This window comes from Chaetura pelagica, unplaced genomic scaffold (assembly GCF_000747805.2).
Source record: "Chaetura pelagica isolate M959 unplaced genomic scaffold, ChaPel_1.0 scaffold68, whole genome shotgun sequence".
In the NCBI taxonomy this organism is placed as follows: domain Eukaryota; kingdom Metazoa; phylum Chordata; class Aves; order Apodiformes; family Apodidae; genus Chaetura; species Chaetura pelagica.
In genome coordinates, this window is record NW_009954407.1 from 1,772,793 (window position 1) to 1,794,957 (window position 22,165).

The following is a 22,165-nucleotide window of genomic DNA, read 5'->3' on the forward strand; positions in this document are numbered from 1 at the left end:
GGCGGCCGCGCACGGCAGCAAAATGGCGGCAGCAGGCAGTGTGGGGAGAGGACCGCCCCGAACACGAGGAGAGAACGAGAAAAGAGAGGGGCGGGCCGCGCTGCCTCTCTCATGGGGTTTTCGGCACTCCCGATTGGCCGGTTTTGTATTTCCGGGCTTTTGAGCCAATCAGACGGGACCTAGTCCCGCCCCTGCTTCCGGCCACGGCTCCTCCCCCGCAGCAGGTGCCCCCCCCCACCCCACACACACACACAGAGGGGGTTCAGCGCTGTGTGGAGACGCCGTTTTAAGTCAGTTTTGTCGGCTGACTCAAAGGACGTTTCATGTTCGTGTAAGGAAATACCTGGTCCTTCACAGGTAGAATAAATCATTAATTTATGGAAAGACTTATTTTAGTATGCACTCTGTTGCAGAGAGGACTTGTGTAGAGATAATAGAAAAATAGAGCATCTGTAGACAATTTGATGAAACAGAATAAAATTCGGAGGGGGTGTAAATGGTGTTTATCCAAGTGGGGAAGTGACAAGTGAAGGAAAAAAAAAAAAACTAGACCAGTAAACTTTTTCTCAACTAGTTGCTTTTGTCCTCTTTTTCTTAATTCCTATTATTAAGGGACCTTATAATTCCTAGCATAGTCTTCAACAAGGAAAAATTTGGAGTAAAAAGATATAAAATGCTTATTTAGCCACATCGTAGCCTGTTTACCAAGGTAGAATGTGTCTGCTTTTGTGTGTGTATTTGAAGATTAGTCTGCATGTTTTTCTTTATACACATGTTACTACTCTATTGTGGTTGGGGCTCCTTGTGTAAGGTCCTTAATGCATAGCTCATCAGAGCACTTTTTGTCCTAGACAGCCTGTAGACAGCAGTGGATTAAGTAGCAAGAAAGAAAAAGACATGAAAACAGTGGTGCTTTAGTTAAGATTAAGGTTTAATTTGGCAATCTAATTGATGTAGGCTGGACCAGATAAATAAGGTGGCTGGAAGTATTCTGAGAAGCATCTTCTAGGTGGCAGACAAATGTGGCATGTACTTTTGAAATAGTTGAAAATTTACCTGTTGAGGCAATTCAATAATGGTTTAGAAAATAGCAGTTTCTCCAGTGGATCTGCTACTGGGGACAGGAAAAGTGTAAATCTGAAGTCTGACATCATTCATGTGTAAACAGTTTTCAAAGAAAAAAATTTTAATATGCTTTGCATGATACAGAGATTTTACAAGTTCAACACTTGAACAGAAAGGAGTGGATCCCCAGTATCTGTTCACTTAGTCATGTTAGGCTTAAAATCTGAAACTGTTCTAGGTAGAAGCAAACTGTAGCAGAAGTGCATAGAATATAGTCTTTATAACATGAATGATCAGGAGCAGTTTAAGTTTAACCACTAATTTCACTATTACTTTTCTCTAGCAGATAGGTGTTAGAGCAGGGATTGTAGTTGGAGAAACTGTTACAAGTTGGGAAGAATACCTGGTGGATTGACCCCAGCCAGCAGCCAAGCACCAGCTGCTCACTCCCTGTCCCCTCACAGAGGGGTGGGAGAGAGAAAAAGAAGTGAGGAGAGTCATGGGTTGAAATGAAGTCAGTTTAACAGATGAAGGAGAGAGGAGACAAAAAAACAGCTGATGCAAGGGCAGTCACTTACCACATATCATCAGCAGACTGATCCACACCCAGTCTCCAGGCAGTGGATGCTTTGGAAGTTAGAAACCCTGCCTTCTTCATCCTCTACCCCATCTTATTGCTGAGCATTACATTACATAGTATGGAGTATTCCTGTGGCCAGTTTGAGTCATCTGTGCCCCCTTCACTTCTTGTCTGCCCCAAATCTATTTGCTGAGGTGTGGATAGAGCTCAAAAAAGTGAAAGCCCTGACACTGTGCGAGCACTGTTCAGCAACAGCAGGTGCTATCAACACTGACTTAGCCACAAATCCAAGGCACAGCACCATACGGGCACTGTGAAAAGAGGTACCTGCATGCCAGCTGGACCCACTACAATGAGGGAGGCAGCAGCCGAGTTTGCCGCGTGGGCTGGCTGTGCTCCTTGCTGTAGTCTGGGTAAGGGTGACACTGCCCTCTCCTGGGTGAAGCTGAGGAGCTTCAGCAAAACACATAGTCCTTGTTCCCTGCCCTGATACCTGAAGACTCTGGTGTACCTCAAAGAGCTGCCTGTAATTTCTCTGTGTTTCTGCACAGCAGCCTCAATTCTGCCTTTAGGGAGTCATACAGGAAAGTGCATGAAAAAATTCAAGTATGCCTGCACGATAGCGGGGTTTTACACAGAGCTTCTACACCATTCTTCTCTATACTGGCAGCATTTGGAAAATACTTCTTCTAGGTTGGCACATGCTCTTTAAGCACTCTGTTCTGTAATTGTTGGCACAGTTTGTGGGATGGTTATATTGATGCAAAACTAGTAATTTAGGCTATCACAGAAATGGTGGTAAACAACGGCCTTAGTAAATTTGTCCCTAAATTTTGAAGTTATGAAAGCCTCAGTGTGGTGAGCTGAATGCCACATGAGTACAATGACAGCTACAGTTTACAATGGCACTTGAAAAGTGAATAATTGCCTACTTTATCTGAGTGTGTTAATAGTTTTTGCTTTTAAAATTGTCCTCAGAATCATACTTCCATCCAAATGTAGCACGAGTGGGTAGAATCTTCTCAGTTCAGGTGTTAAACTTCTTTCAGACTACAAAACTGCCTCTGCAAAATTAGCAGGGCAGGCTGGTTGTTAAGAGACTGCTACTCACTACTAAGCTAAATGGTTGCTTGAAGGGAATGTGTTTCCCACTAGAGGGAAATGTAGGACAGGAGTCAGAAGTTGCTAAAAGGAGGAGGGAAGGTTCTGACTTATCTTGATCACATACACATATCGGAAAGTGGTAACTGTCAGCAGTGCAGCTTGCCAAGATATTTAAAAGCTTCTGCAGATAGGGATCTTAAGCTTTGGAACAACTGTTTTCAGCATCTGGCTTCTCCACACAGCTACAGTCCCTAGAAGGCAGAGAAAGCTTTAAGTTGGCTTTAACATTTTCTGATAGTAAGGCTGCCAGGCAAGTAATGAGAGACAGTTCAAAGAATTTGGAATTACTATAGCTGTATTGATAGCAAGGAAACACAGCAGAAAGAATCATGAGGAGAGATTAGTCTTTCTGAGTGGAGGACATAAGGCTCATGACTTTCCAGAAATTTGTTGAGGGCTCCCATGTGTTTGCAGCTGCCTCCTTCTGTCACTAGGAGCCAATGTAGGAAATCAGTGCAGGAAGAGTCAGGTTCCATATTATTATTCTTCTCCATACACCAACACATAGAAAAGTAGGAGAATTGATGATGCTTGGTTTTGCAGAAGGAACTGGAAGTCTTTGGTCCTTGTTGTCAGTAGAAATCTAGGGCACAGGAATTCACCAGCCTCGGAAAGAGAATGGAATCGGCTTACCACCTTTCTTCCTCTTTCTACCCACCTGTGACCTGGAAGCAAGACACAATCTACTAAAGCTGTCTGTTACAGTGATATGCAAACTTTTAATTCCACAGATTTTGACACTTCATCCCTATCTTCGATGTTTTGAATGGGAAAAGCATCCCAAGCTGATGATATTTGACTAGAGGAATATTTGTCTCCTTTGCTGAAGTCATGAGAGCTGTGAGCACACAAGCAGGAGTCCCTTTCAGTACCTCTTTCAGTAGGGATCTTGCTGGATGTCCTCAAGTTGAAGGAAAAATCTTTTTTACAATGCAGAGAACAAGAAATTCTTGCTTCCTGTAATCTTGATAGAGCCAAGGGAGATAAAGTTAAGCCTATACGTGTGGTTTTATATATATTTATATGTATGTCTCCATATGTGTATATAATAGTAAATGGTTTTCCTGGCACATATGAAGTGTTTGCTTTAATACCCAAAATAAAAATTAAGCATCAAGTTAATCAGACGTACTTGTGAAGTGCAAATTTGAGGTAATGAAACAGGGTCACTTCAGTAAAATGTCTATCACAGTAAAAGAAATGACCAACTGATCTATTCTAAGTAGAATTAATTGGCTATATCCCTTCTGCAGAAGGGACAGTGAGTAATGAACAGGACTCTAACGTGGCAAATTAATGTTGGCAGTGTACAGACACCTTCATGTGGCTGAGATCCAGGGAAGCCTTGGGGAGCAGGGGAAATGATAACAGCCTTGGGGATTTTCCTTCCATTTACTGAGATAGGCTGACATCAGTTGTGACTCAGCATTCTCCACATTCTTTCTGGGTTGTTTTCTTCTTCATTTGGAGACTTAGTTATCCACAGGCTCTAATGCCAAGTTCACTACTCTTGTGACTTTGTAATGTAGCCCCTGTAACAGCTTTTTGCTAACTCCATGTAGGCAAAGAGTCATTCACTTAATCTTGAAAGAGCAGGGAGATAACAATAGACTGAAATGTATATGGTCAAATTCTTGATTTAAGTAAACTTGGATGGGGGGAGATAAGTGAGTATCTCATTCTTTCCAATGCAAGTTTAAAGCACAGTAGTTCTATGCTGGTTTCCAGAGTGGGACCCAGGAAGGACCTCAGGACAAGTTGCATGCTTTCACCCTTTGCAAGTGTCTGTTCATCTATTTATCAGGACAACAGAAAATCTCTCAAGGACACTGGAATTAGTAAAACATGTAAAGCCTTCAAGGTGGAAATGGAAACAGCTGTTCTGCATTCTCAGAATGCTACTAGAAAATAAACATGCAACTTCATGACATAGAGTAGGCAAAAATAAGGTGCCCTCAGGGCTTTTCCAGCATGTGTGAAAGTCTCTGGGGAAGAATTCCACCACAGCTTGTTGGGGATGTTTTGGTCTCTGCAGGCTGTCAATGCTGCTTCACTGTAGCTGGCTGCTGTACAGAGTGAAGAGACCTGCACAAACCGTCATACTGCTGTTGTGACCACACAGGCAGTACAACAATGTGAATTGTTCTTAGTGAGCTCTGCTTTGCAATCAGAGCAGTTCTGGAAAGCAAGGCTAGACTTCACTTTCATGAGTCTGTGCAAGTTACCTGAGATTGTTCAGTCACCAATGTTATTAGGTCATATTCTGTAAAGAGGCAAGACTAAAACTGGGGCTTACAATTGCTAAAGATTGAAAAAGTGAAGAAAATATCTGATAAGCTATTGTTCAAATAAATAACTGCTTGAATTCAAAATGCATGTGCGCTGTGAGGCACATAACTGTGTGATGGTCATGATGTAATAATGAACTAAATCTGCAAAAGGTAAGGACTGTTTCTGTCAGCTAGTATTAGATGTCAAAGAATAAATGATTGAGAGTTGGTAATAAGATATCATATGCACACCTTAAAATTGCTTTATTAATATATTAAGTAGTCTCTAAGTTTTAGCTAAGGATTTATATATACATAATACTGAAGAACTTGCAAAATTTTATGTTGCAAAATTTAGGCCAAATGACAATGCTAGTTCATGCTTGCGTTTTTTAGTAAGCTGGGAGTTTGCAAAGTGCTTAGTGTTTTCTAGATATCTAAGTGTCAGCTCTGAAATTCTGTGCATCCTTCATGTTGTGGAAATGAGTTGGAAATCATGCGAGCTGTCAGCCTAGATTTAAGTTATTGATCTCTTTAAGTTTTTATGTGTTGCAAAGCAGAGTCTGTTCTGCTTAACACTCTTCTTTTGCTTGTTATTTTTAGAGTGGAGTGGCTCATTTCTATTGCAGAGTTAGCTATTTTTATTTGAAGTGGGCTTCATAACTTAGGTTACCATAACTTATGATTACTGTACAATTGCATGACCAGGACAGCATCCATCACACACTGAAATGATAATCTCACATCCCATATAATTAACTGGTGTGTGTATGTAGTGCATAACTTTTGGGCTGCCTGTGCGTCATTTCATATGACCAGTTATACTGAGGTCCTCCTTATTCCATCCTTTCCTGTTCCCTAATGGGCCTGCTGTAGTCGTGGCGTGTTCTTGTCAGGTATCTGCATCTATGTATCTTGCCTTCAAGACTTTAGAAACGAAGATGCAGAACAATGTTTAGAGTTCTATGGATTTTGACAAGCAGAGCTGAAAGGAATTTAAAGGTAGTAAATTTATGCTATTTGCTATGTGCAGTAAAAATAATGGGCTAAAATATTACTCATTGCTCTTCAAACTCTAGCGATCCAGAAGGTTGATCTGTTTTCTTAGGCCATAATAGAAGCCTTTAGTTAACATCCAACTTTACTAATTTCTGTGGACTTTGGCAGACTGCTTTGAACTGAAGCTCTGGGAAAAGCCCTTAATAAATAGTAAAAGCGTCTCTGTTTATTATATGGGAATTGTTTAGTTATCCTTAAGGTAATAAATTGCTATCTAATAGCCCTTAATCAAAGGAGTTCAAATGTGTTGTATATTAAAGGGTACCATTTATATCTAAGAAGGTAAAGCCTTCTACCTTTTAAGGATGTTATCTGTAAAAATTCTCTGTACAGTGTGTCAGAGTACCTCTGACTTGGTTCAGAGCTGTTTGAAAGGCTTTGTCCATATAAGCCTTTCACTTTCATCTACTAAATGCTGAACTTTGGGCAGAACTTGGTGCAATTGCAGTGTATATAGGTCTGTATGCATTTTTTTCCTTTCTAGGAAATACATGTTTCCACTTGATAGCAACCCTGTGATAACCAAATATCATGCATCCAGTGAAATGCATATGAAGAAAATAACAGTGTCTGTAATTTTGACTGTATAAAGACAACCTGAAAAACTAAAAGCCCAAATAAAAGATTGCTGGGGCAATCATGTTGATGCATTTAAGTTAACTTGTAATAAATCTGTTAGATGGGTGATAATGGACATCTAGGTGTGTGATAGGTACTGAGATGTAACTTAAGGAATTATATATCTTCATATTCAAAATGCATTAGTGTTGTTTACTTACCTATGTGATGACAATCCCTGTCAACATCAAATGTAAATAATATAACAGGAGAAATAAAGAGTATTCTCAAGTTGTGTTTGACATATTGCAGAATAGCTTGTATATTTGCTAATGAAAGCACTGAAAACAAGGGTTTGGGTTCCCAGTGCTGATGTTATGCATGCAGCTGGTGTGAGGTCTAATTTTCAGCTGAGACTGTAAATTTGTTGCTGTTTCCATAAATTGCAGAAAAATATGCCGCAACTGCAAATGTGGCCTGGAAGAGCATGATATCCCCACAAGCAACGAGGAAGATCGGAAAGTGGGGAAACTCTTTGAAGATACAAAATACACAACCCTTATTGCAAAGCTGAAGAATGATGGCATTCCCATGTATAAACGCAACGTAATGATACTGACTAATCCAGTGCCAGCCAAGAAGAACATATGCATCAATACTGTCACATATGAGTGGGCTCCTCCTGTTCAGAATCAGACACTTGTAAGTTTGTATCACTATTTTTTCATGTTCAAGGTGAAAATTGATGAGAGGTAAAGTAGAGCTTACCAGAAGGATAAATTTGCCTCATATAGTCTTCTTTTTTTCCTTCTCAAAATTGAAAATATGGTGCCCGTTTAATAAGTCTTGCTTATGTCATCTTGCAGATACACGTTTGTCTATGGAACTTCTTTAGAACTGCAGAGATGAGGTGGTTTTAATAGATTAAATGTTATATGCAAAGTCCCTGCAGTTCAGCTTCTCTAACCTGCCTTTTTTTAGTGAACTTAAAGACATTTTCATGGAGTACGGCCTTAAAAGCAAACCCACCCCCCCAAAAAAAAAACAACAAACAAACAAAAAAACACCAAATATCAACAACAAAGGAAAAAAAAGACAACAAAAAAACAACCAATCCCACAACAATTTATGTAATTGTTTTTAAGTTAAGGGGAGCAGTCCGTCTTGCATATAGCTTTTACTGTATATGGTAAGAATAAGGTCAGTGTTGACATCTGAAAGAAAACTCTCTTCAAGTTTGTTTTCAGCTGAAGTAGATCAGATGTTAGCCTTCTGAGGACTTTGCTTCCCTTTTCAAACGCTGATTGCTAATTTACTGTACTGCAGCGTTGTGTGATCCATGCCATAATCATGCTGTCTCTGACTTCCCTCTCAAAATATGCTTTTTCAGTGACTTAATCAAACCTTGTGCATCTAAATCAAATGTTACTTAACATTCAGTTACCACTGGTATTCAGGCTTGTCCTTGCTTTATTAAAACTAGAGCTCTTTTTTCTTTATGCAGCTCCTTTTGTTTTTCAATGGGCTGTGTGCCTCAGGGAGACTATTTCAGCTTCTACTTTTTAAAGCTATATTGATGATCAGTAGCTTTAACTTCGAAAAGACAACATGCTGGGTAAATGTAAATTATTGCTTACTCTCAGAAGCAATGACTATGTTCTGAATGCTGTAAAAGGCTTAAAAGGAAGCCTGTCTCTTACTCTGGGAAGAAGCTGATAAATGTATCTGTTGTATTTTATCTCCATTTACTGCATTTCAGGAGCTTACTGTTTATGGAAAGAACCTTGGTTTTGACAAATTTGACTGTCGCTAACAACAATAGAGATTGTTTTAGTCGCATGTTTGCTTAAAGGGATGGGTCTGTGATCGAAGTGGCATCTGATGTCTAATTCCTTCTGGTTCAGGCTAGACAGTATATGCAGATGCTACCAAAGGAGAAGCAGCCTGTTGCTGGCTCGGAAGGCGCACAGTACAGGAAGAAGCAGTTGGCTAAGCAGCTGCCTGCTCATGATCAGGATCCTTCAAAATGCCACGAGCTCTCCCCCAGCGAAGTTAAGCAGATGGAACAATTTGTCAAGAAGTACAAAAAAGAGGCACTTGGTGTAGGAGATGTCAAGCTCCCTGGTGAGCTGGAAACAAGAGCTGCTGACAAGAATAACGTGAGCAATGGTGACAGAGGCACCTCAGCTGCTGTAGGAGTGATGGAGAAAAAGTCCCCAGATCAGAAGGCATCTCAGTATGTAAGTATAAGAAAGGAAGGATAAAACAAAAAGGTATAATACCATCTGAGTGCTCTGTGTTGTTTAACTCAGTTAAATTTTTTTGTTATCTTGCAATAGCTAAACTCTGGGGAGGGAAAGAAAGAAGGGGAACTGCAGAATATTGTGGAAGCCTGCATAGAACCCTGGTTTCTGACAGCATTTAGTGCATTGCAGGAAATAACTTCCTAGATGACCTTTTAGTCCTCATTGCTTGGAGATACAGTATAGCAGGGTGGCTTTCACAGAATAACAGTAAAGAAACTTCTATAGTCTTATGGACTAACTGCTGCACTGTAATCCTCTTGAAGAGCTGAGTTTAATTTTAGAAGCCTATTTTCTTCTCTTTATTGGAAGAGCACCAAAATTGCCCACTTGAAAAACAGTGTTTACTATTTCTTGGTTTCATTTAATTTTAAAATAATACCTTTCCTTCCCATGTCCAACCAGCCAGACCATGTAGGGGCTGTTTTTATTAGCCTTGTTTTTATATTCAGATCTGTTTTTTTCTTTGATTAGTTTATGGGTTTTTTCTCTGTTATCTGATTTCTGCCTTATAATAGCTCAACAAAAAAGAAGGTATGTAAAATTACTCAGTTTTCATTGAGATTTCTAAAAATATAGCTTAAATAACGTAATTCTGATGTAACTTGCCAGCTTCTGTTGTGCATGCCTCTGCTACCAATTTATGAATGCAAAATAGGGGTAGGAGTACTGAAGTAATTAGATTAATGAAGGAAGCAAAAGCTCCTGTAACTTCATTTCTAGAGGTGTTGGTATTATATGTATGAATCCCAAAAATTATTTGTCTCCAGGTTACTTACAGAAAATTAATATACAAGTTCTAGATGGAGATAAGTTTGTTAACATGGTTTTAGAATATGGCTTTCAGTGTTATTGAGGGATGTGGTGTGCTTTTTTGTATGCTTTTGTTGTTTGATTTTTAAACTGACATGATATATTACTTTTGGTGTCATTCATACAGAATATAAAATTAAAACTAAAGTTTTAGCTTTGAACATGCCCACTTACCTTAGTCATATGTTGTGCCATTTGGTTACCTGTAGCTGCTTTCTAAAATTACTATTCAGGTGTTTTAGCCATTATCTTGTTGAGATTCTAAGATACTAAGAAGTTCTTTTATCATGGCTTGATTAGGTTGCTGTCATTTTGTCTTAACTCATCCTCTCCTGTGTTACTTCAGTTTCACCACAGCAATTCCTCACATACCTCTTTGAGAAAGACCTACAGAAATACACACCTTGCATTGTATCCTGCTGGCCAACTGGCTTGGGCTACATCAAGTCAAGGGCAGGAGGCACTCTGTCCTCTTGAGTAATTTTGTCAAAAAAAGCTTTGTTTTTATGTTTCACCTATTAATCGCTTCCAAAGTTTTCTTACATGAGCACCTGAGTATACATCCTACTATTTAGGCTGGAGAGGTGGGCGGGGAGAAACATGATGAAATTCAACAAGGGGAAGTGTAGAGTTTTGCATTTGGGGAAGAACAACACCATGTCCCAGTACAGGTTGGGGGCTGACCTGCTGGAGAGTAGTGTAGGTGAAAGAGACCTGGGGGTCCTGGTAGACAGAAGGATGACCATGAGCCAGCAATGTGCCCTTGTGGCCAAGAAGGCCAATGGCATCCTGGGGTGCATTAGAAAGGGTGTGGTTAGTCAGTCAAGAGAGGTTCTCCTCCCCCTCTATTCTGCATTGGTGAGGCCGCATCTGGAGTATTGTGTCCAGTTCTGGGCCCCTCAGTTCAAGAAGGACAGGGAACTGCTCGAAAGAGTCCAGCGCAGAGCTACAAAGATGATGAAGGGAGTGGAACATCTCCCTTATGAGGAAAGGCTGAGGGAGCTGGGTCTCTTTAGCTTGGAGAAAAGGAGACTGAGGGGTGACCTCATCAATGTTTACAAATATGTAAGGGGTGAGTGTCAGGGGGACGGAGGTAGGCTTTTCTCAGTGATGACCAGTGATAGGACAAGGGGTAATGGGTGTAAATTGGGGCATAGGAGGATCAAGGTGAATATCCGAAAAAATTTTTTTACTGTGAGAGTGACAGAGCACTGGAACAGGCTGCCCAGAGAGGTTGTGGAGTCTCCTTCACTGGAGACATTCAAAACCCACCTGGATGCGTTCCTGTGTGATGTAATCTAGGTGACCCTGCTCTGGCAGGGGGGGTGGACTAGATGATCTTTCAAGGTCCCTTCCAACCCCTAAGATTCTATGATTCTATGATTTAGGCCAGGTGTATCTCATCGCTGTGCACAGTGATTTAGAAAGAGACTTAGAAGTGTTTGATAGTACAAGTAAACAATTGAGCTGTTTATCTATTGTGTTAGGTACTGAGTTTACCCTGGGCTAAATAATCAGGATTTAGTTACTGATTTATTTTTTTTTGTCTGATCTCTGCAGTATGACTGTCTCATCTATATGCTGTAGCATTATCTCAACTTCTTTTTTTTTTCTTAACAATTCAAAATAAACTAATACAGAGAAGAGCTCTTAAACACCTTGCAGATAACAACTGCCATCCTTGCCTACATTTTTTTCTATCCATTAGTTCTGCATCTTTGTTCTCCAAATTTTCTTGTACATTGTCTTTCAGAGTGAGTCTGAAAGCATGTATTCCTGTAACTGTGCTAAATAGAATCTCTTTAAAAATTTTTATTATAGGAGTAGATTGCAAGTCTTCTAAATCTGATCTCAAAAAATAATATAAAACCAGTTCTCCACTATTAATGTAAATATACCTATAGTAATTACCTCTGTGGTTTTTTTTAAAAATCACCATTAAAACCTGAAATACAGAAAAATTTATATTCTGCATATTTTCATCTTAAAAAGGAGCAAATCTCTTTATGCACCTTTTAACCACTTAGTGTGGGGATGTTGCAAATGGTAGGTAAACAAATTGTCCTGCATTGGGTCTATACACGGTCCATACAACTACTAAACCTTGCAACTGACTCCTCTTGGAGTATGAGATCTAAAGTAGAAAGAAGAGTCAAAATCTTCATATACCTATATATTTATAGTACCTCTTTCATTCTGTTCCAAGCTCTTCTTCCTTCCTTTTTTGCTGTCTTTCTATGTATATTTTGAAAGTGATTCTCTGAAGCAAGTATGGGATTTGATCAATATGACTTACAGCTGAGACACTTGACAAAAAATAAAATTATATTTATACACACACAAAATATTAAAAACTGAGGCTATTTGTGGCTAGGCTTCCAGTGATGTGAATCATGGAGAAAACCTTCCCAGGATGTTCAACCCAGTCACAGACCAACTGGAGTGCAGGAAATGCCAAACTGGTGATTAGACTGTAGATTAAAATTTTTCTTCCAGTAACATAAACCACCTGTGTTTTTTGACTTGATGACAAAACTTTTTCTGTAAGCACATATAGGGCAGTAGACTGACTATGAACTTTTTGGAACTATTTGTAATATAACTGTGTTCACAAAATTTGTGGTCCTTTTTCCACAATCATTCTCCCCGTCGTAAGATCATTAATTACAGACTATTGGACAAGAGCCATGAGTGACTAGCATCCCTAGAACACAGCTTGAAACAGAATGATTATGAAAATTTCACAAGTTTTTTTCTAACCAGAAATGCAGATGCAGCTTGATCTTCCCACGACCTAGTCGTAGTTCAGTCAGTTAACTTTGACGGACACTCCTTATTCTCTCCGTATTCTTGAGTATATAAGACTCACAGAACATAATATGAATTTTAATTGCCTGTTCTTTTTTTTTTTTAATTGTAGTTGCAAGAATGTGAATATGGCAAGATACAATTATCCATTCAAGTAGCAGTAGCACTATGTCAGTAGAATATACATCATCTTGAATTGCTTAATTTACCTAGGCTGTGGCACCATGTTGCACCACTGTGAGCATGGGAGTAAACTAAAGCTTTCATTTCAGTCTGGGAAGGTGGGATTTATTACATATGGCAATAATATGTAATTGCTATAAATGTACCTCTTCAAAGACTTATTTAGCTTGGTAATGTCTTTCCAGTCATGCTATCGCTGCAAACTGAATATGGAAGAAGGTGACCCAGCTGTCTACGCAGAACATGCTGGATATGACAAATTGTGGCACCCAGCTTGTTTTGTCTGTTGCATCTGCAGTGAACTTCTAGTAGACATGATCTATTTCTGGAAGAATGGTAACCTGTACTGTGGAAGACATTATTGTGATAGTGAAAAGCCCCGCTGTGCTGGATGCGATGAGGTAGGAAGTACCCTAGTCCTTTACACACACAAGTTTGCTCCCCTGAGAAGTATGGTTTTTAGTAAAATATTTCAGTGCAGGGACGTGATGTGCCTTCACCTATTTTAGCTGATTGTGGTTGCAGTGACCTGAAACGGGTATGGACACTCCACATTCAGAAAGATCAATAGTTTGCTTTAGATCGGTGGGGAATTTTGGGTGACCTACAGGGACATAGGATTTAGTCCAAGTGCAAATTCTTCTTACAAGTCCCGATTACGCACTTGTTTCCTTATGAAGGGCAGTAGGGGGAGCGCCTTACCAAAGCACACCTCGTGTGTGTTCTGTGTACAGAACAGCCCGCTGGGGTGTCTTAGGCATCTTTTGGCTCTTAGTAGGGAAACGGAGGGGGTTGGAAAACAGTCAAGCAAGTAAATTTATTATTTTGCTGTTCTTGAAATCCTTTGAAACAGTGGGACCACCAAGAGTTCCTTGGGAATTACAAAACACCCCAAGGCTAGCTCTATTAAAAGAAATACTACTCAGCTGCATATATTAATATTTGTTTGTGTCTTCCTCATAGCTAATATTCAGCAATGAGTATACTCAAGCAGAAGGTCAAAACTGGCATCTGAAACACTTCTGCTGTTTTGACTGTGATCGCATTTTGGCTGGGGAAATATATGTCATGATGAATGACAATCCAGTCTGCAAACCCTGCTATATGAAGAACCACGCTACGGTAAGATCCTTACAGATGTGTAGGTGCTGTGAAGGAAGGGAATGTACATCTGTGGAGCTTGAAACACTTTGTTTCTCCCAGTGTGGGAGTATCTGAAAAGTATAGATTGAATGCAAGTTTAGGCTCAAGTAAATAATAATTTTACCCTTTTGAAAAAAAAAAACAAACAAAAACCACACAACAAACCTAACTTCACTTAAAAGCAGACAAGTGTTTTGTCAATTCATAGACTTGAAAAAAAGCCACTGGTGAGGTCAAAGACTGTTCTGAAAATACCTTTAACTTGGCCAGTGGTGAAGCAGGATTTTGTAATAACACTAGTAAAGCAGGTGAATATGAGTAATGCTGCTCATAGTTTGTGTCAGTCATATTTCATTGTGAGTGGTGGGATTCAGCTTCAGTTGTTTACTTAAAGCCTGTACTGGCAACTGCAATCTGAATACTTTGTCTCTTTGTATTTCTAACCACATGTTGTAACAGAGAGTGACATGACATAAAGCTAAAAGTTAAGGTAAGAATGGTAGCTTTCAACTCCTAGTTATTCTAGGAATTCTAGAATCATCTGAGATTGTGGTCCATTCATATCTATCAATAGTTGGGAATTCTGTTGAATGTGCATCTGTGTTAACTATTCTCTTCAGCTGGCAGTTAATAAGGTAAGTGTGAAAAAAAATGTTTGGGAAAGGCGTTTTTTTTCCCCTTAAAACATTAACTTCTTTGAGATCTAAATGATATTTTTGACAACCAGATTTTTAGAGTAATTACATCCAAGATTTTCTAGTAACCTTTAATTCGTTGGCGTAGCTTTAGAGCAGCCAATGCATAGGAAAATTTGTAACTAACCTCTTCAAATATATGGGCTAGTATATGAGGATCTATGCTGTTTGGAATGACAAGTTTTAATCATTTGGACATTGGGAAATCACAACCTTCATAACTGTCTAAGTTTAATCCCAGCAGCAACTAACTTCATCTGGGCATTTTATTATTTTGTTTTGTGTTGTCAACAGCATTTTGTTTAGAAACTCTGCTTTCAAAATAAAGGAAAATTCAAAACTGCAGACTTACTTCAAAGGCTTATTTTAACACCTGTCTCACTTCTCCAAAAACATTTAAGAATTCCAGTTTTTATTGTACTTGTAGAAAGGGTGTCTGTGTTTCAGTTAAGTGTCATTTTGTTTCTAAACAGATCTGCCAAGGCTGCCATAATGCTATAGATCCAGAAGTTCAGCGTGTGTCATACAACAACTTCAACTGGCATGCTACACAGGAATGCTTCTTGTGTTCCTGTTGCAGCAAGTGTCTAATTGGCCAGAAGTTCATGCCAGTGGAAGGGATGGTATTTTGCTCAGTGGAATGTAAGAAAAAGATGATGTCTTAAGAGAAGATGTGCACAGAACCAAGCATTGCTGCGTTCCAAAGGCTCTTGCATTCCTACTGTAAAATATATCTTATCGGGGCATTTAAAGTTGTTGGAAGTATTAAGTAGTATTTTTCCAAAGATTTTTTTTTTTTTAATTACTACAACTTGCTTTGTAATCTTCATTTCTTAGCTGTAGTAATAATATTTCTTTTCAGATACTGTTCCTGCATCTTGCGTCAAATGACTTTGTATCCCAGAAATGTAAGAAAAAATGTATTATGAACCATATACACATTAAGGGAGCTCTTCACAATGAAGGATCTTTTTTGCTGTATCTTGTCTAATGGAAGAAGAAAATGTGAAAATGCTCAAATTTTTGTTTTTTTTAATTATAAATGTAACTCTCCCACTTTTGTTTTCACTAATTTATCATTTTTATAGTTTCCCTGCTTTCATCAAGCACTTTATACAACATGATCAGCTTTACCTCTGCATACCATTTTGTTCACTAAATGTCAAGTATGCAGGGAGAATGAAGCTTAAAAACATACAATGTCTGTTAATCATTTGCTTCTTGCTGACAGATGGGTTCTTGAGGATAGTGACTACTCTCACATCTAGTTTGCTAAGTACCTCTGCAAATGTGGCTCATTTTTCTCTTTCTAATCACTGTTCATGGCTGGAAAAGTTTTCATTTTATGAATGCTGAAGTTACTTTACAGATTTTTTTAATTATTTTTTTTTTCCAGGGTGTGGAGTGGGAAAGGAGAAAATGTAAGAGGAGGTCTTGCACAGATTTAATGGGTGTTTTGTCCTTTCAGAACTAGCTTCTTTTTTATCATGAATGTTCTTTCCATAAATTGTGCCTTCTATTGGAGGGATGTGGCACACAATACCATATGCATTTCCAAGAATGCAATTCTGCAGAAGGATTGTACTTAGGCTTTTAAGTTTTTAGCCAAAGGACAAAGAAGACTTCCCAAAGACTTCCAATATTTGAGTGGAAAAAAAATCACAGTTGTGTATTAGATTTGCTTACTAGATAAACCAAATGTGTAGTTCTCTTTCTTAAGAATTACAGATCTACAGTGACACTTGCTAGCTATATTTGTGCTAAATGTAAACATCAGAAAAAACTTATTTACTGTGAGAGTGACAGAGCACTGGAACAGGCTGCCCAGAGAGCTTGTGGAGTCTCCTTCACTGGAGACATTCAAAACCCGCCTGGACAAGTTCCTGTGTGATGTACTCTAGGTGACCCTGCTCTGGCAGGGGGGTTGGACTAGATGATCTTTCAAGGTCCCTTCCAACCCCTAAGATTCTGTGATTCTGTAAACAGAGAATGAAGAGTCTTTGGCCTAAAAAAGCAACAAATAAAATATTTTTTTTTAAATCTATGCAAGTCTCATGTTCAGCTCTTTTTTAAGTGTTATGATGACTGTATTGTAACAAATAAGAATTTGTGTTGTTCACTTGAGTTGTTTATTAATTCTTTTCCTGTTGAATCCCCTTTAGGAGAGACAAAGAGAAGGGGAAATGTTTCTATACTTCTCTTTAGCTTTGACATTCTTTCCAAAACAACCTAGGGCCTGTGTTACTGCAAAGTGCTTACTGTTGGTGTACAAACAGGTACAAAACAATACGTCTTGTGGCAACAAATACACAACTTCTGAACTTTGAATTTACTTTTTGTTCATATAAATTATGGCTTGAATTATATTTTAACACATAGCACGAGAAGTTTTTACTTCACACAGATGAGCTGATGTCTTGAGAAAATAAAATGCACTCTGATTATTTGAGTACTGCAACAATGTGACATTCCTGTGAGATACATACTTTGTGTGTTGTCTAAATTGAGATGTAAACTTTAGGTCCACGTTTTGGAAGCCTGTACAGCTTTTCTCAGGATGTACAAAAAAGTGTATGTCTTTCAGCTTATGCCAATGGAGCTGTATTCTTGCAAGATTTGCAGTTTTAAAGCAAGAAAAACCAGGATGCCTCAGTAAGAGAAGGTATTTCCATTTTTCTGTCTAAGTGCTCATTTGTCTGTGAGAATGCCATTCAGGGGATGGGTTCTTATTTAATTATTATCTATGAGGATGGCTTAATATTGCCTGGGTTTTACTTGGCTTGAGTACATCTGTTCTTACCCACTCGCTAGCATCTATTTGAGAAGACACAGCTGATCTTTATAAAGAACTCTTTGTGAAAAGCTGTTGTGCAACTTTCCTTGCCCCTCCCTCATCACCCTGGGTAATAGCTCGGTTTTTCCTTAATGTGATTGCTTGTGCTGATGGCAGCCTTACTTTCACTGTGAATCTTGTTCAGTTCAGTTTTCTTTATTAAACGTTATTGTATAACCTTCATTTAAAAGGATGAGCAGGCACTACTTCAGGACTTACTCATTCCATCAAGACAATTGCCAAGGAAATCCATGTCAAACCAAACAGCTCAACAATCCATGATCTTCTGGGATTCCTTTTTTTCTGTGCCTTTTCTGAAGCTTACTGCCTTTAGCTAGCTCTCTTCAGAAGCTTAATCTTCCCTTGTCTGCTTGATCCCTTCTGGCTCTCTTCTCTGGAACCTGATGCACGTAGGTGTTTCTTTGGGGTAGCCAAAGTTTAATCTATGTCTCCAGTAATTGGAAAGGATCATGTCGTCAAGTATAATGTGTAGATAATAAAAGAGGGGAGACAAAGGTACTGCTGAGTGACTACATAACAGATCAGGAGATTATTAGGAGTGCTAAACAGCTCTTGTAATGAGCAAAGAAGTTGATGTTCCTGAAGATAATGGTTTTGGTGTTAGCTGAAAGATATGTCAACATACTGGGGCTTGAAAAGAAGCATTAAGGAAATTTCATTCTGACAGTTATAATCAAAATGTTGGCAGTTGAGTTTTTTTTTCTCTTGTATTTTTGGCTGTTTTATTGTGGAGGTCCCTTTGAATCTATTTATCTTAGTAGGTTAAGAATAGAAGCTGGAAGGTTTTGCATGCTTTAGTAATAAAAAAACATACTTTGTAGATGAAATTTTGAACTCAAAGTACGAAAGTTGAAGTACGCTTGAGAGAAGAACTTTGTGGGTAAGAAACTTTATAAGCACTCATTATGGGAAAATCCTCTTCAGAAATAGTTAATTGGCTGCAAGAAACAGCCTGAAGAGGCACTTAGCCAGCTCTATTTATCATGCCGCTGCTGAGTGACATATTTGATATTAACTCTTCACATGTTGAGCACCAAATGAAGACAAGGATTTACAGCAGAAGACATGTTTGACCTCACTGTTGGCATTTGTAAGAAGGGAATGCCAAATTTACCTTCCAGTTATAACATTCTGCCAGTATTAGCTTTACATTCTGTACTGTTTGCTATGGTGGCTGAGGTGACAATATATACTGTTATGACTCAAAGTCTGAGCTTTTAGAGTAGGGTTGTGGTTTTAGCAACTGGCTGTGAAGTGCAAGTAGTCTTACACAGTTGAAAAATTTAACAATGGGGATAAAATGAAAGTGTGGTGCAGCGTAAGCCATGGCAGCAGAGAACACCAAGCAGACCACCCTGTCACTGACATATCTGGGAACTTGATTTTACTTTTCCATATATCAGTAGTAGTCAGCCTTTTCAAAGAACCCCTAAAATTTCCAGGTCCACTTGTGCTTCTAACACTGTGAAATTTTGAAATTTGCCTAGTCCCCAAAATGTACAGACAAGGTGAGAATATTGGTAAATCCTGCTCCACTTAACCTATCAATAACCTTGGCTGGTATTACTTGTTGGTTGACCACAGAGCTCCGGACACGCAAGAAGCCCATGCTGGAAGTGTGACAACATAGCCTTCTCCATGCCCTGAGAGGAAAGACAGTCTATAACACCCTAAGCGTGCCTAACTCCTGATGCTTTTCAGGACATACAGATGTTTATGCACATGACAGATTTTTAGCACAATTATGTTTTTTTAACCGTATAGTAAAACTGAATTGTATGTGTCATTTCCAATAGCAGTCTATTCATTGGAGTCTTTACAGTCTTGATGAAGAAAATGTGGTGATGTTGTAGTTCTGATGGTTTGAAGACCAAAGTTTTTCTTTATTTACTGCTACAAAAACACACTTAATGTGAACTCCAGGGAAAACATTTCCTTTGGGAAGAGGTAAAGGCTGAGTCAGTTCTATGTACAGTGGTATTTTGGAGGGCACCTTAGCATATGGAAACAGCTTTGGATTTCCTGAGACTGCTACTACCATCATATAGTCAGAATCCATATTGCCTTTGATTTAAGGAAGAGTTATCCAGCAGGTCTGTAAAGTCCAGGCTAGCAAAGTCTGCAAAAACTTAAAACAATGAAGCTGACTAAATGTGTCTTTGACTGAATAACATCTTTACATGTGGTAGGAATAACCTGTGACTTTTATTGAGATTAGGATTGTATCTCAAACCTATTACAGTTACACACATGCTAGAAGGAAAACACTTTATGTATGTTTTACCTCTGGAAATCCAAGATTTGTATCTTAACATGCATGCTAATGAGCAATCAGTACAGCAACTTCCCCTTTTCCTGCAGAATTCTGGGTATTGGGTGTTACATGAAACATTTGATGCAATTTGAAGCAAAATTAACTGGCTTTGCTGGAGTAACAGTCATTAGCACAGAATTATCTTACATTCAGGACTAACTTGAGGTGCTTGGGAACTCCAGATCACCCATTACCAGAAGAACTGGTGAGGTAGGGGTGGCAGGATAATAACATTTGATTCAACAACATGTGCCAAGTTTAGCATGGATATGGGATGGTACAGCTAGCAATGGGTGGCAAAGATGAGACTGGCAGTCCAGGACAGGGGCAAGAGTTCAACTAGCAAGAGGGCTCTCTCTTTTCCTTGTAGTTTTCTGTGTGAAACAGGTGTGTCAACCCTCTTTTGTATCTCTGGATGAGTGAAGAGTTTGCTTCCAGAAGATAGATGTCTGCATTCAAAGTTTTCTTAAAGCATTTCAGCTCTAAATTCTTCCTCACAGCTTCATGGAGATCATTCCAACCATTAAACTCTAGTGTTGCCTCTGGACAGGCATTCTTCATGCCAGCTGTTGGACATAGGCCCTGGCAACTAAGAATGTCAGTCAACCTAAACTACATGAGGCCACCCACACCAGGTTTTGAATGTTAAGCAACACACTTAAAATTGTATTACTTTGTCACAGGCAGTCCTAGATTCAGTGGGTTTTGTCTTACATATAGCTGCTTGCTAATGGAATAAAGCTGGAGACTCTCTACACCTAAAGAGGTAGTAACTGATCATCCAGTTTCAGGTATTGTATCTCCTTGCCTGCTGCTTCAAACTGCTAAAGCCAAAAAGTCCGTAAGTCCATAGCCCAGGATCTTCTAAGTTTGTCTTTATTTACTCCTTCAGCAAATAACTAAACCAAGTTTATTAATAAAGTATAAGGCTTAAGAATAGTACTTAATAAAATTCAATTTACAGCCACAGATGTCACAGAAGGAGGTGTTAAATGGAAATAAAGACCATAAACAGTCCAGAAAAAAATTGATAGAATTCAAAGTACTGAAAATAACGTCCATTTTTTCAATGTCTTTATTTAAAAAGTTACGGATAAAGTAGCCTTAGAGAACAGAAGTCCAAAATCATCTGAGCCAGGACTAGGCTCAGACTGTAGGTTGCCACCCTGTGTTCACTGCTTAAATAGCAAAAGAAGTCTAAAAGGGGACCTTATTCATACCTATAAATATCTGAAGGGTGCATGTCAAGAATGGGCCAGTCTCCTTACAGTGGTGCTTTGTGATAGATAGAGGGCAAATGGCACCAAGTTAAAACACAGGAAGTTCCACCTCAACATGAGGAAGAACTTCTTTACTGTGAGGGTGATGGAGCACTGGAACAGGCTGACCAGAGAGGCTGTGGAGTTTCCTTCTCTAGAGACTTTCAAGACCTGTCTGGGTGCCTTCCTGTGTGATCTGCCCTAGGTGTTCTTGCTGCAGCAGGGAGGTTGGACTCGATCTTCAGAGGTCATGATTCTATGATACTTTTTACCTTGCACTCTGGCAAGCACTCAGGCAGTACCAGCTTCCCCGTGCCACTATCAGAGCAGCAATGCTGAGGTTTGTGGCTGCTGTGAGCAAACACAACAAAATGTAGCAGATCAGTTTCCCCCGTTGCCTCCCCTTTACAAAGAAGTGAAAAATGACCCAAATAAGAGGATGTTTCTGCTACAGATTAAGCCCAGCATTGTTCAGATTTGGCTCCAAGCCTAGCATTGTTGTAAGAAACTTTTGCACCCAGTTTATAAGAAACTAGTCAAACTTCATATAGTTGTTGACTTAATTTGTTAAAAAAAAAAAAAAAAGTGTCACAATAGAGGATTGAGTATTTATTGGTTGCCCTGAATGAGTTGTTTACGTGGGTCAAGTTTTACACTCGCAGCAACTGGAATGTTTGCAGAAGCCACAGGATGTTCCTGGGTTACCCAGCAGATGCCGTCTGTGCTACACTGAGCCCACGGCTGCACCCACCCTGGCAGATGGGCAGCAGTGACAAAAGAAGTTTTGAACTGAAAGAGATGTTCTGAAGGTTTTAAAAAAGGAGTAAGATGAGGAGGGGGCGCTAAATCCAGGAGGCTGTGCAGGGGTGGAGAACAGCATGATAATTGATTTTGCACAGGAGGATGTATAGGGGAGATATTTTAGGATGAATATGAGTAGAGTGAGAAAGAAGTGAAATAAGCCAGGGAACGTAATACTGAATCATGGAGGTACTCTGGAATAATTTTGACTTACTATGAAAAGATAGAAACTTAAGGTGGCAAAGGGCTATTACTCTGTCGCGAGCCGGTACCAGAGGGCTACCGGCTGTCAGGAT

At 39.2% G+C, this 22,165-nt stretch overlaps 1 protein-coding gene across 1 annotated transcript in view; it reads left to right on the top strand.

Moving 5' to 3' along the window:
* Nucleotides 1-15,423, top strand: part of TES (testis derived transcript (3 LIM domains)) — an 18,829-nt gene extending 3,406 nt beyond the window's left edge. Inside the window, exons 2-6 of the mRNA XM_010004295.1 lie at nt 7,146-7,398; nt 8,601-8,936; nt 12,989-13,204; nt 13,767-13,925; nt 15,115-15,423. Coding sequence (XP_010002597.1) covers nt 7,146-7,398; nt 8,601-8,936; nt 12,989-13,204; nt 13,767-13,925; nt 15,115-15,306 — 1,156 coding nt within the window. The 3' untranslated portion in view covers nt 15,307-15,423. The remainder of the gene's footprint in view (nt 1-7,145; nt 7,399-8,600; nt 8,937-12,988; nt 13,205-13,766; nt 13,926-15,114) is intronic.
* The last annotated feature ends 6,742 nt before the right edge of the window (nt 15,424-22,165 follow it).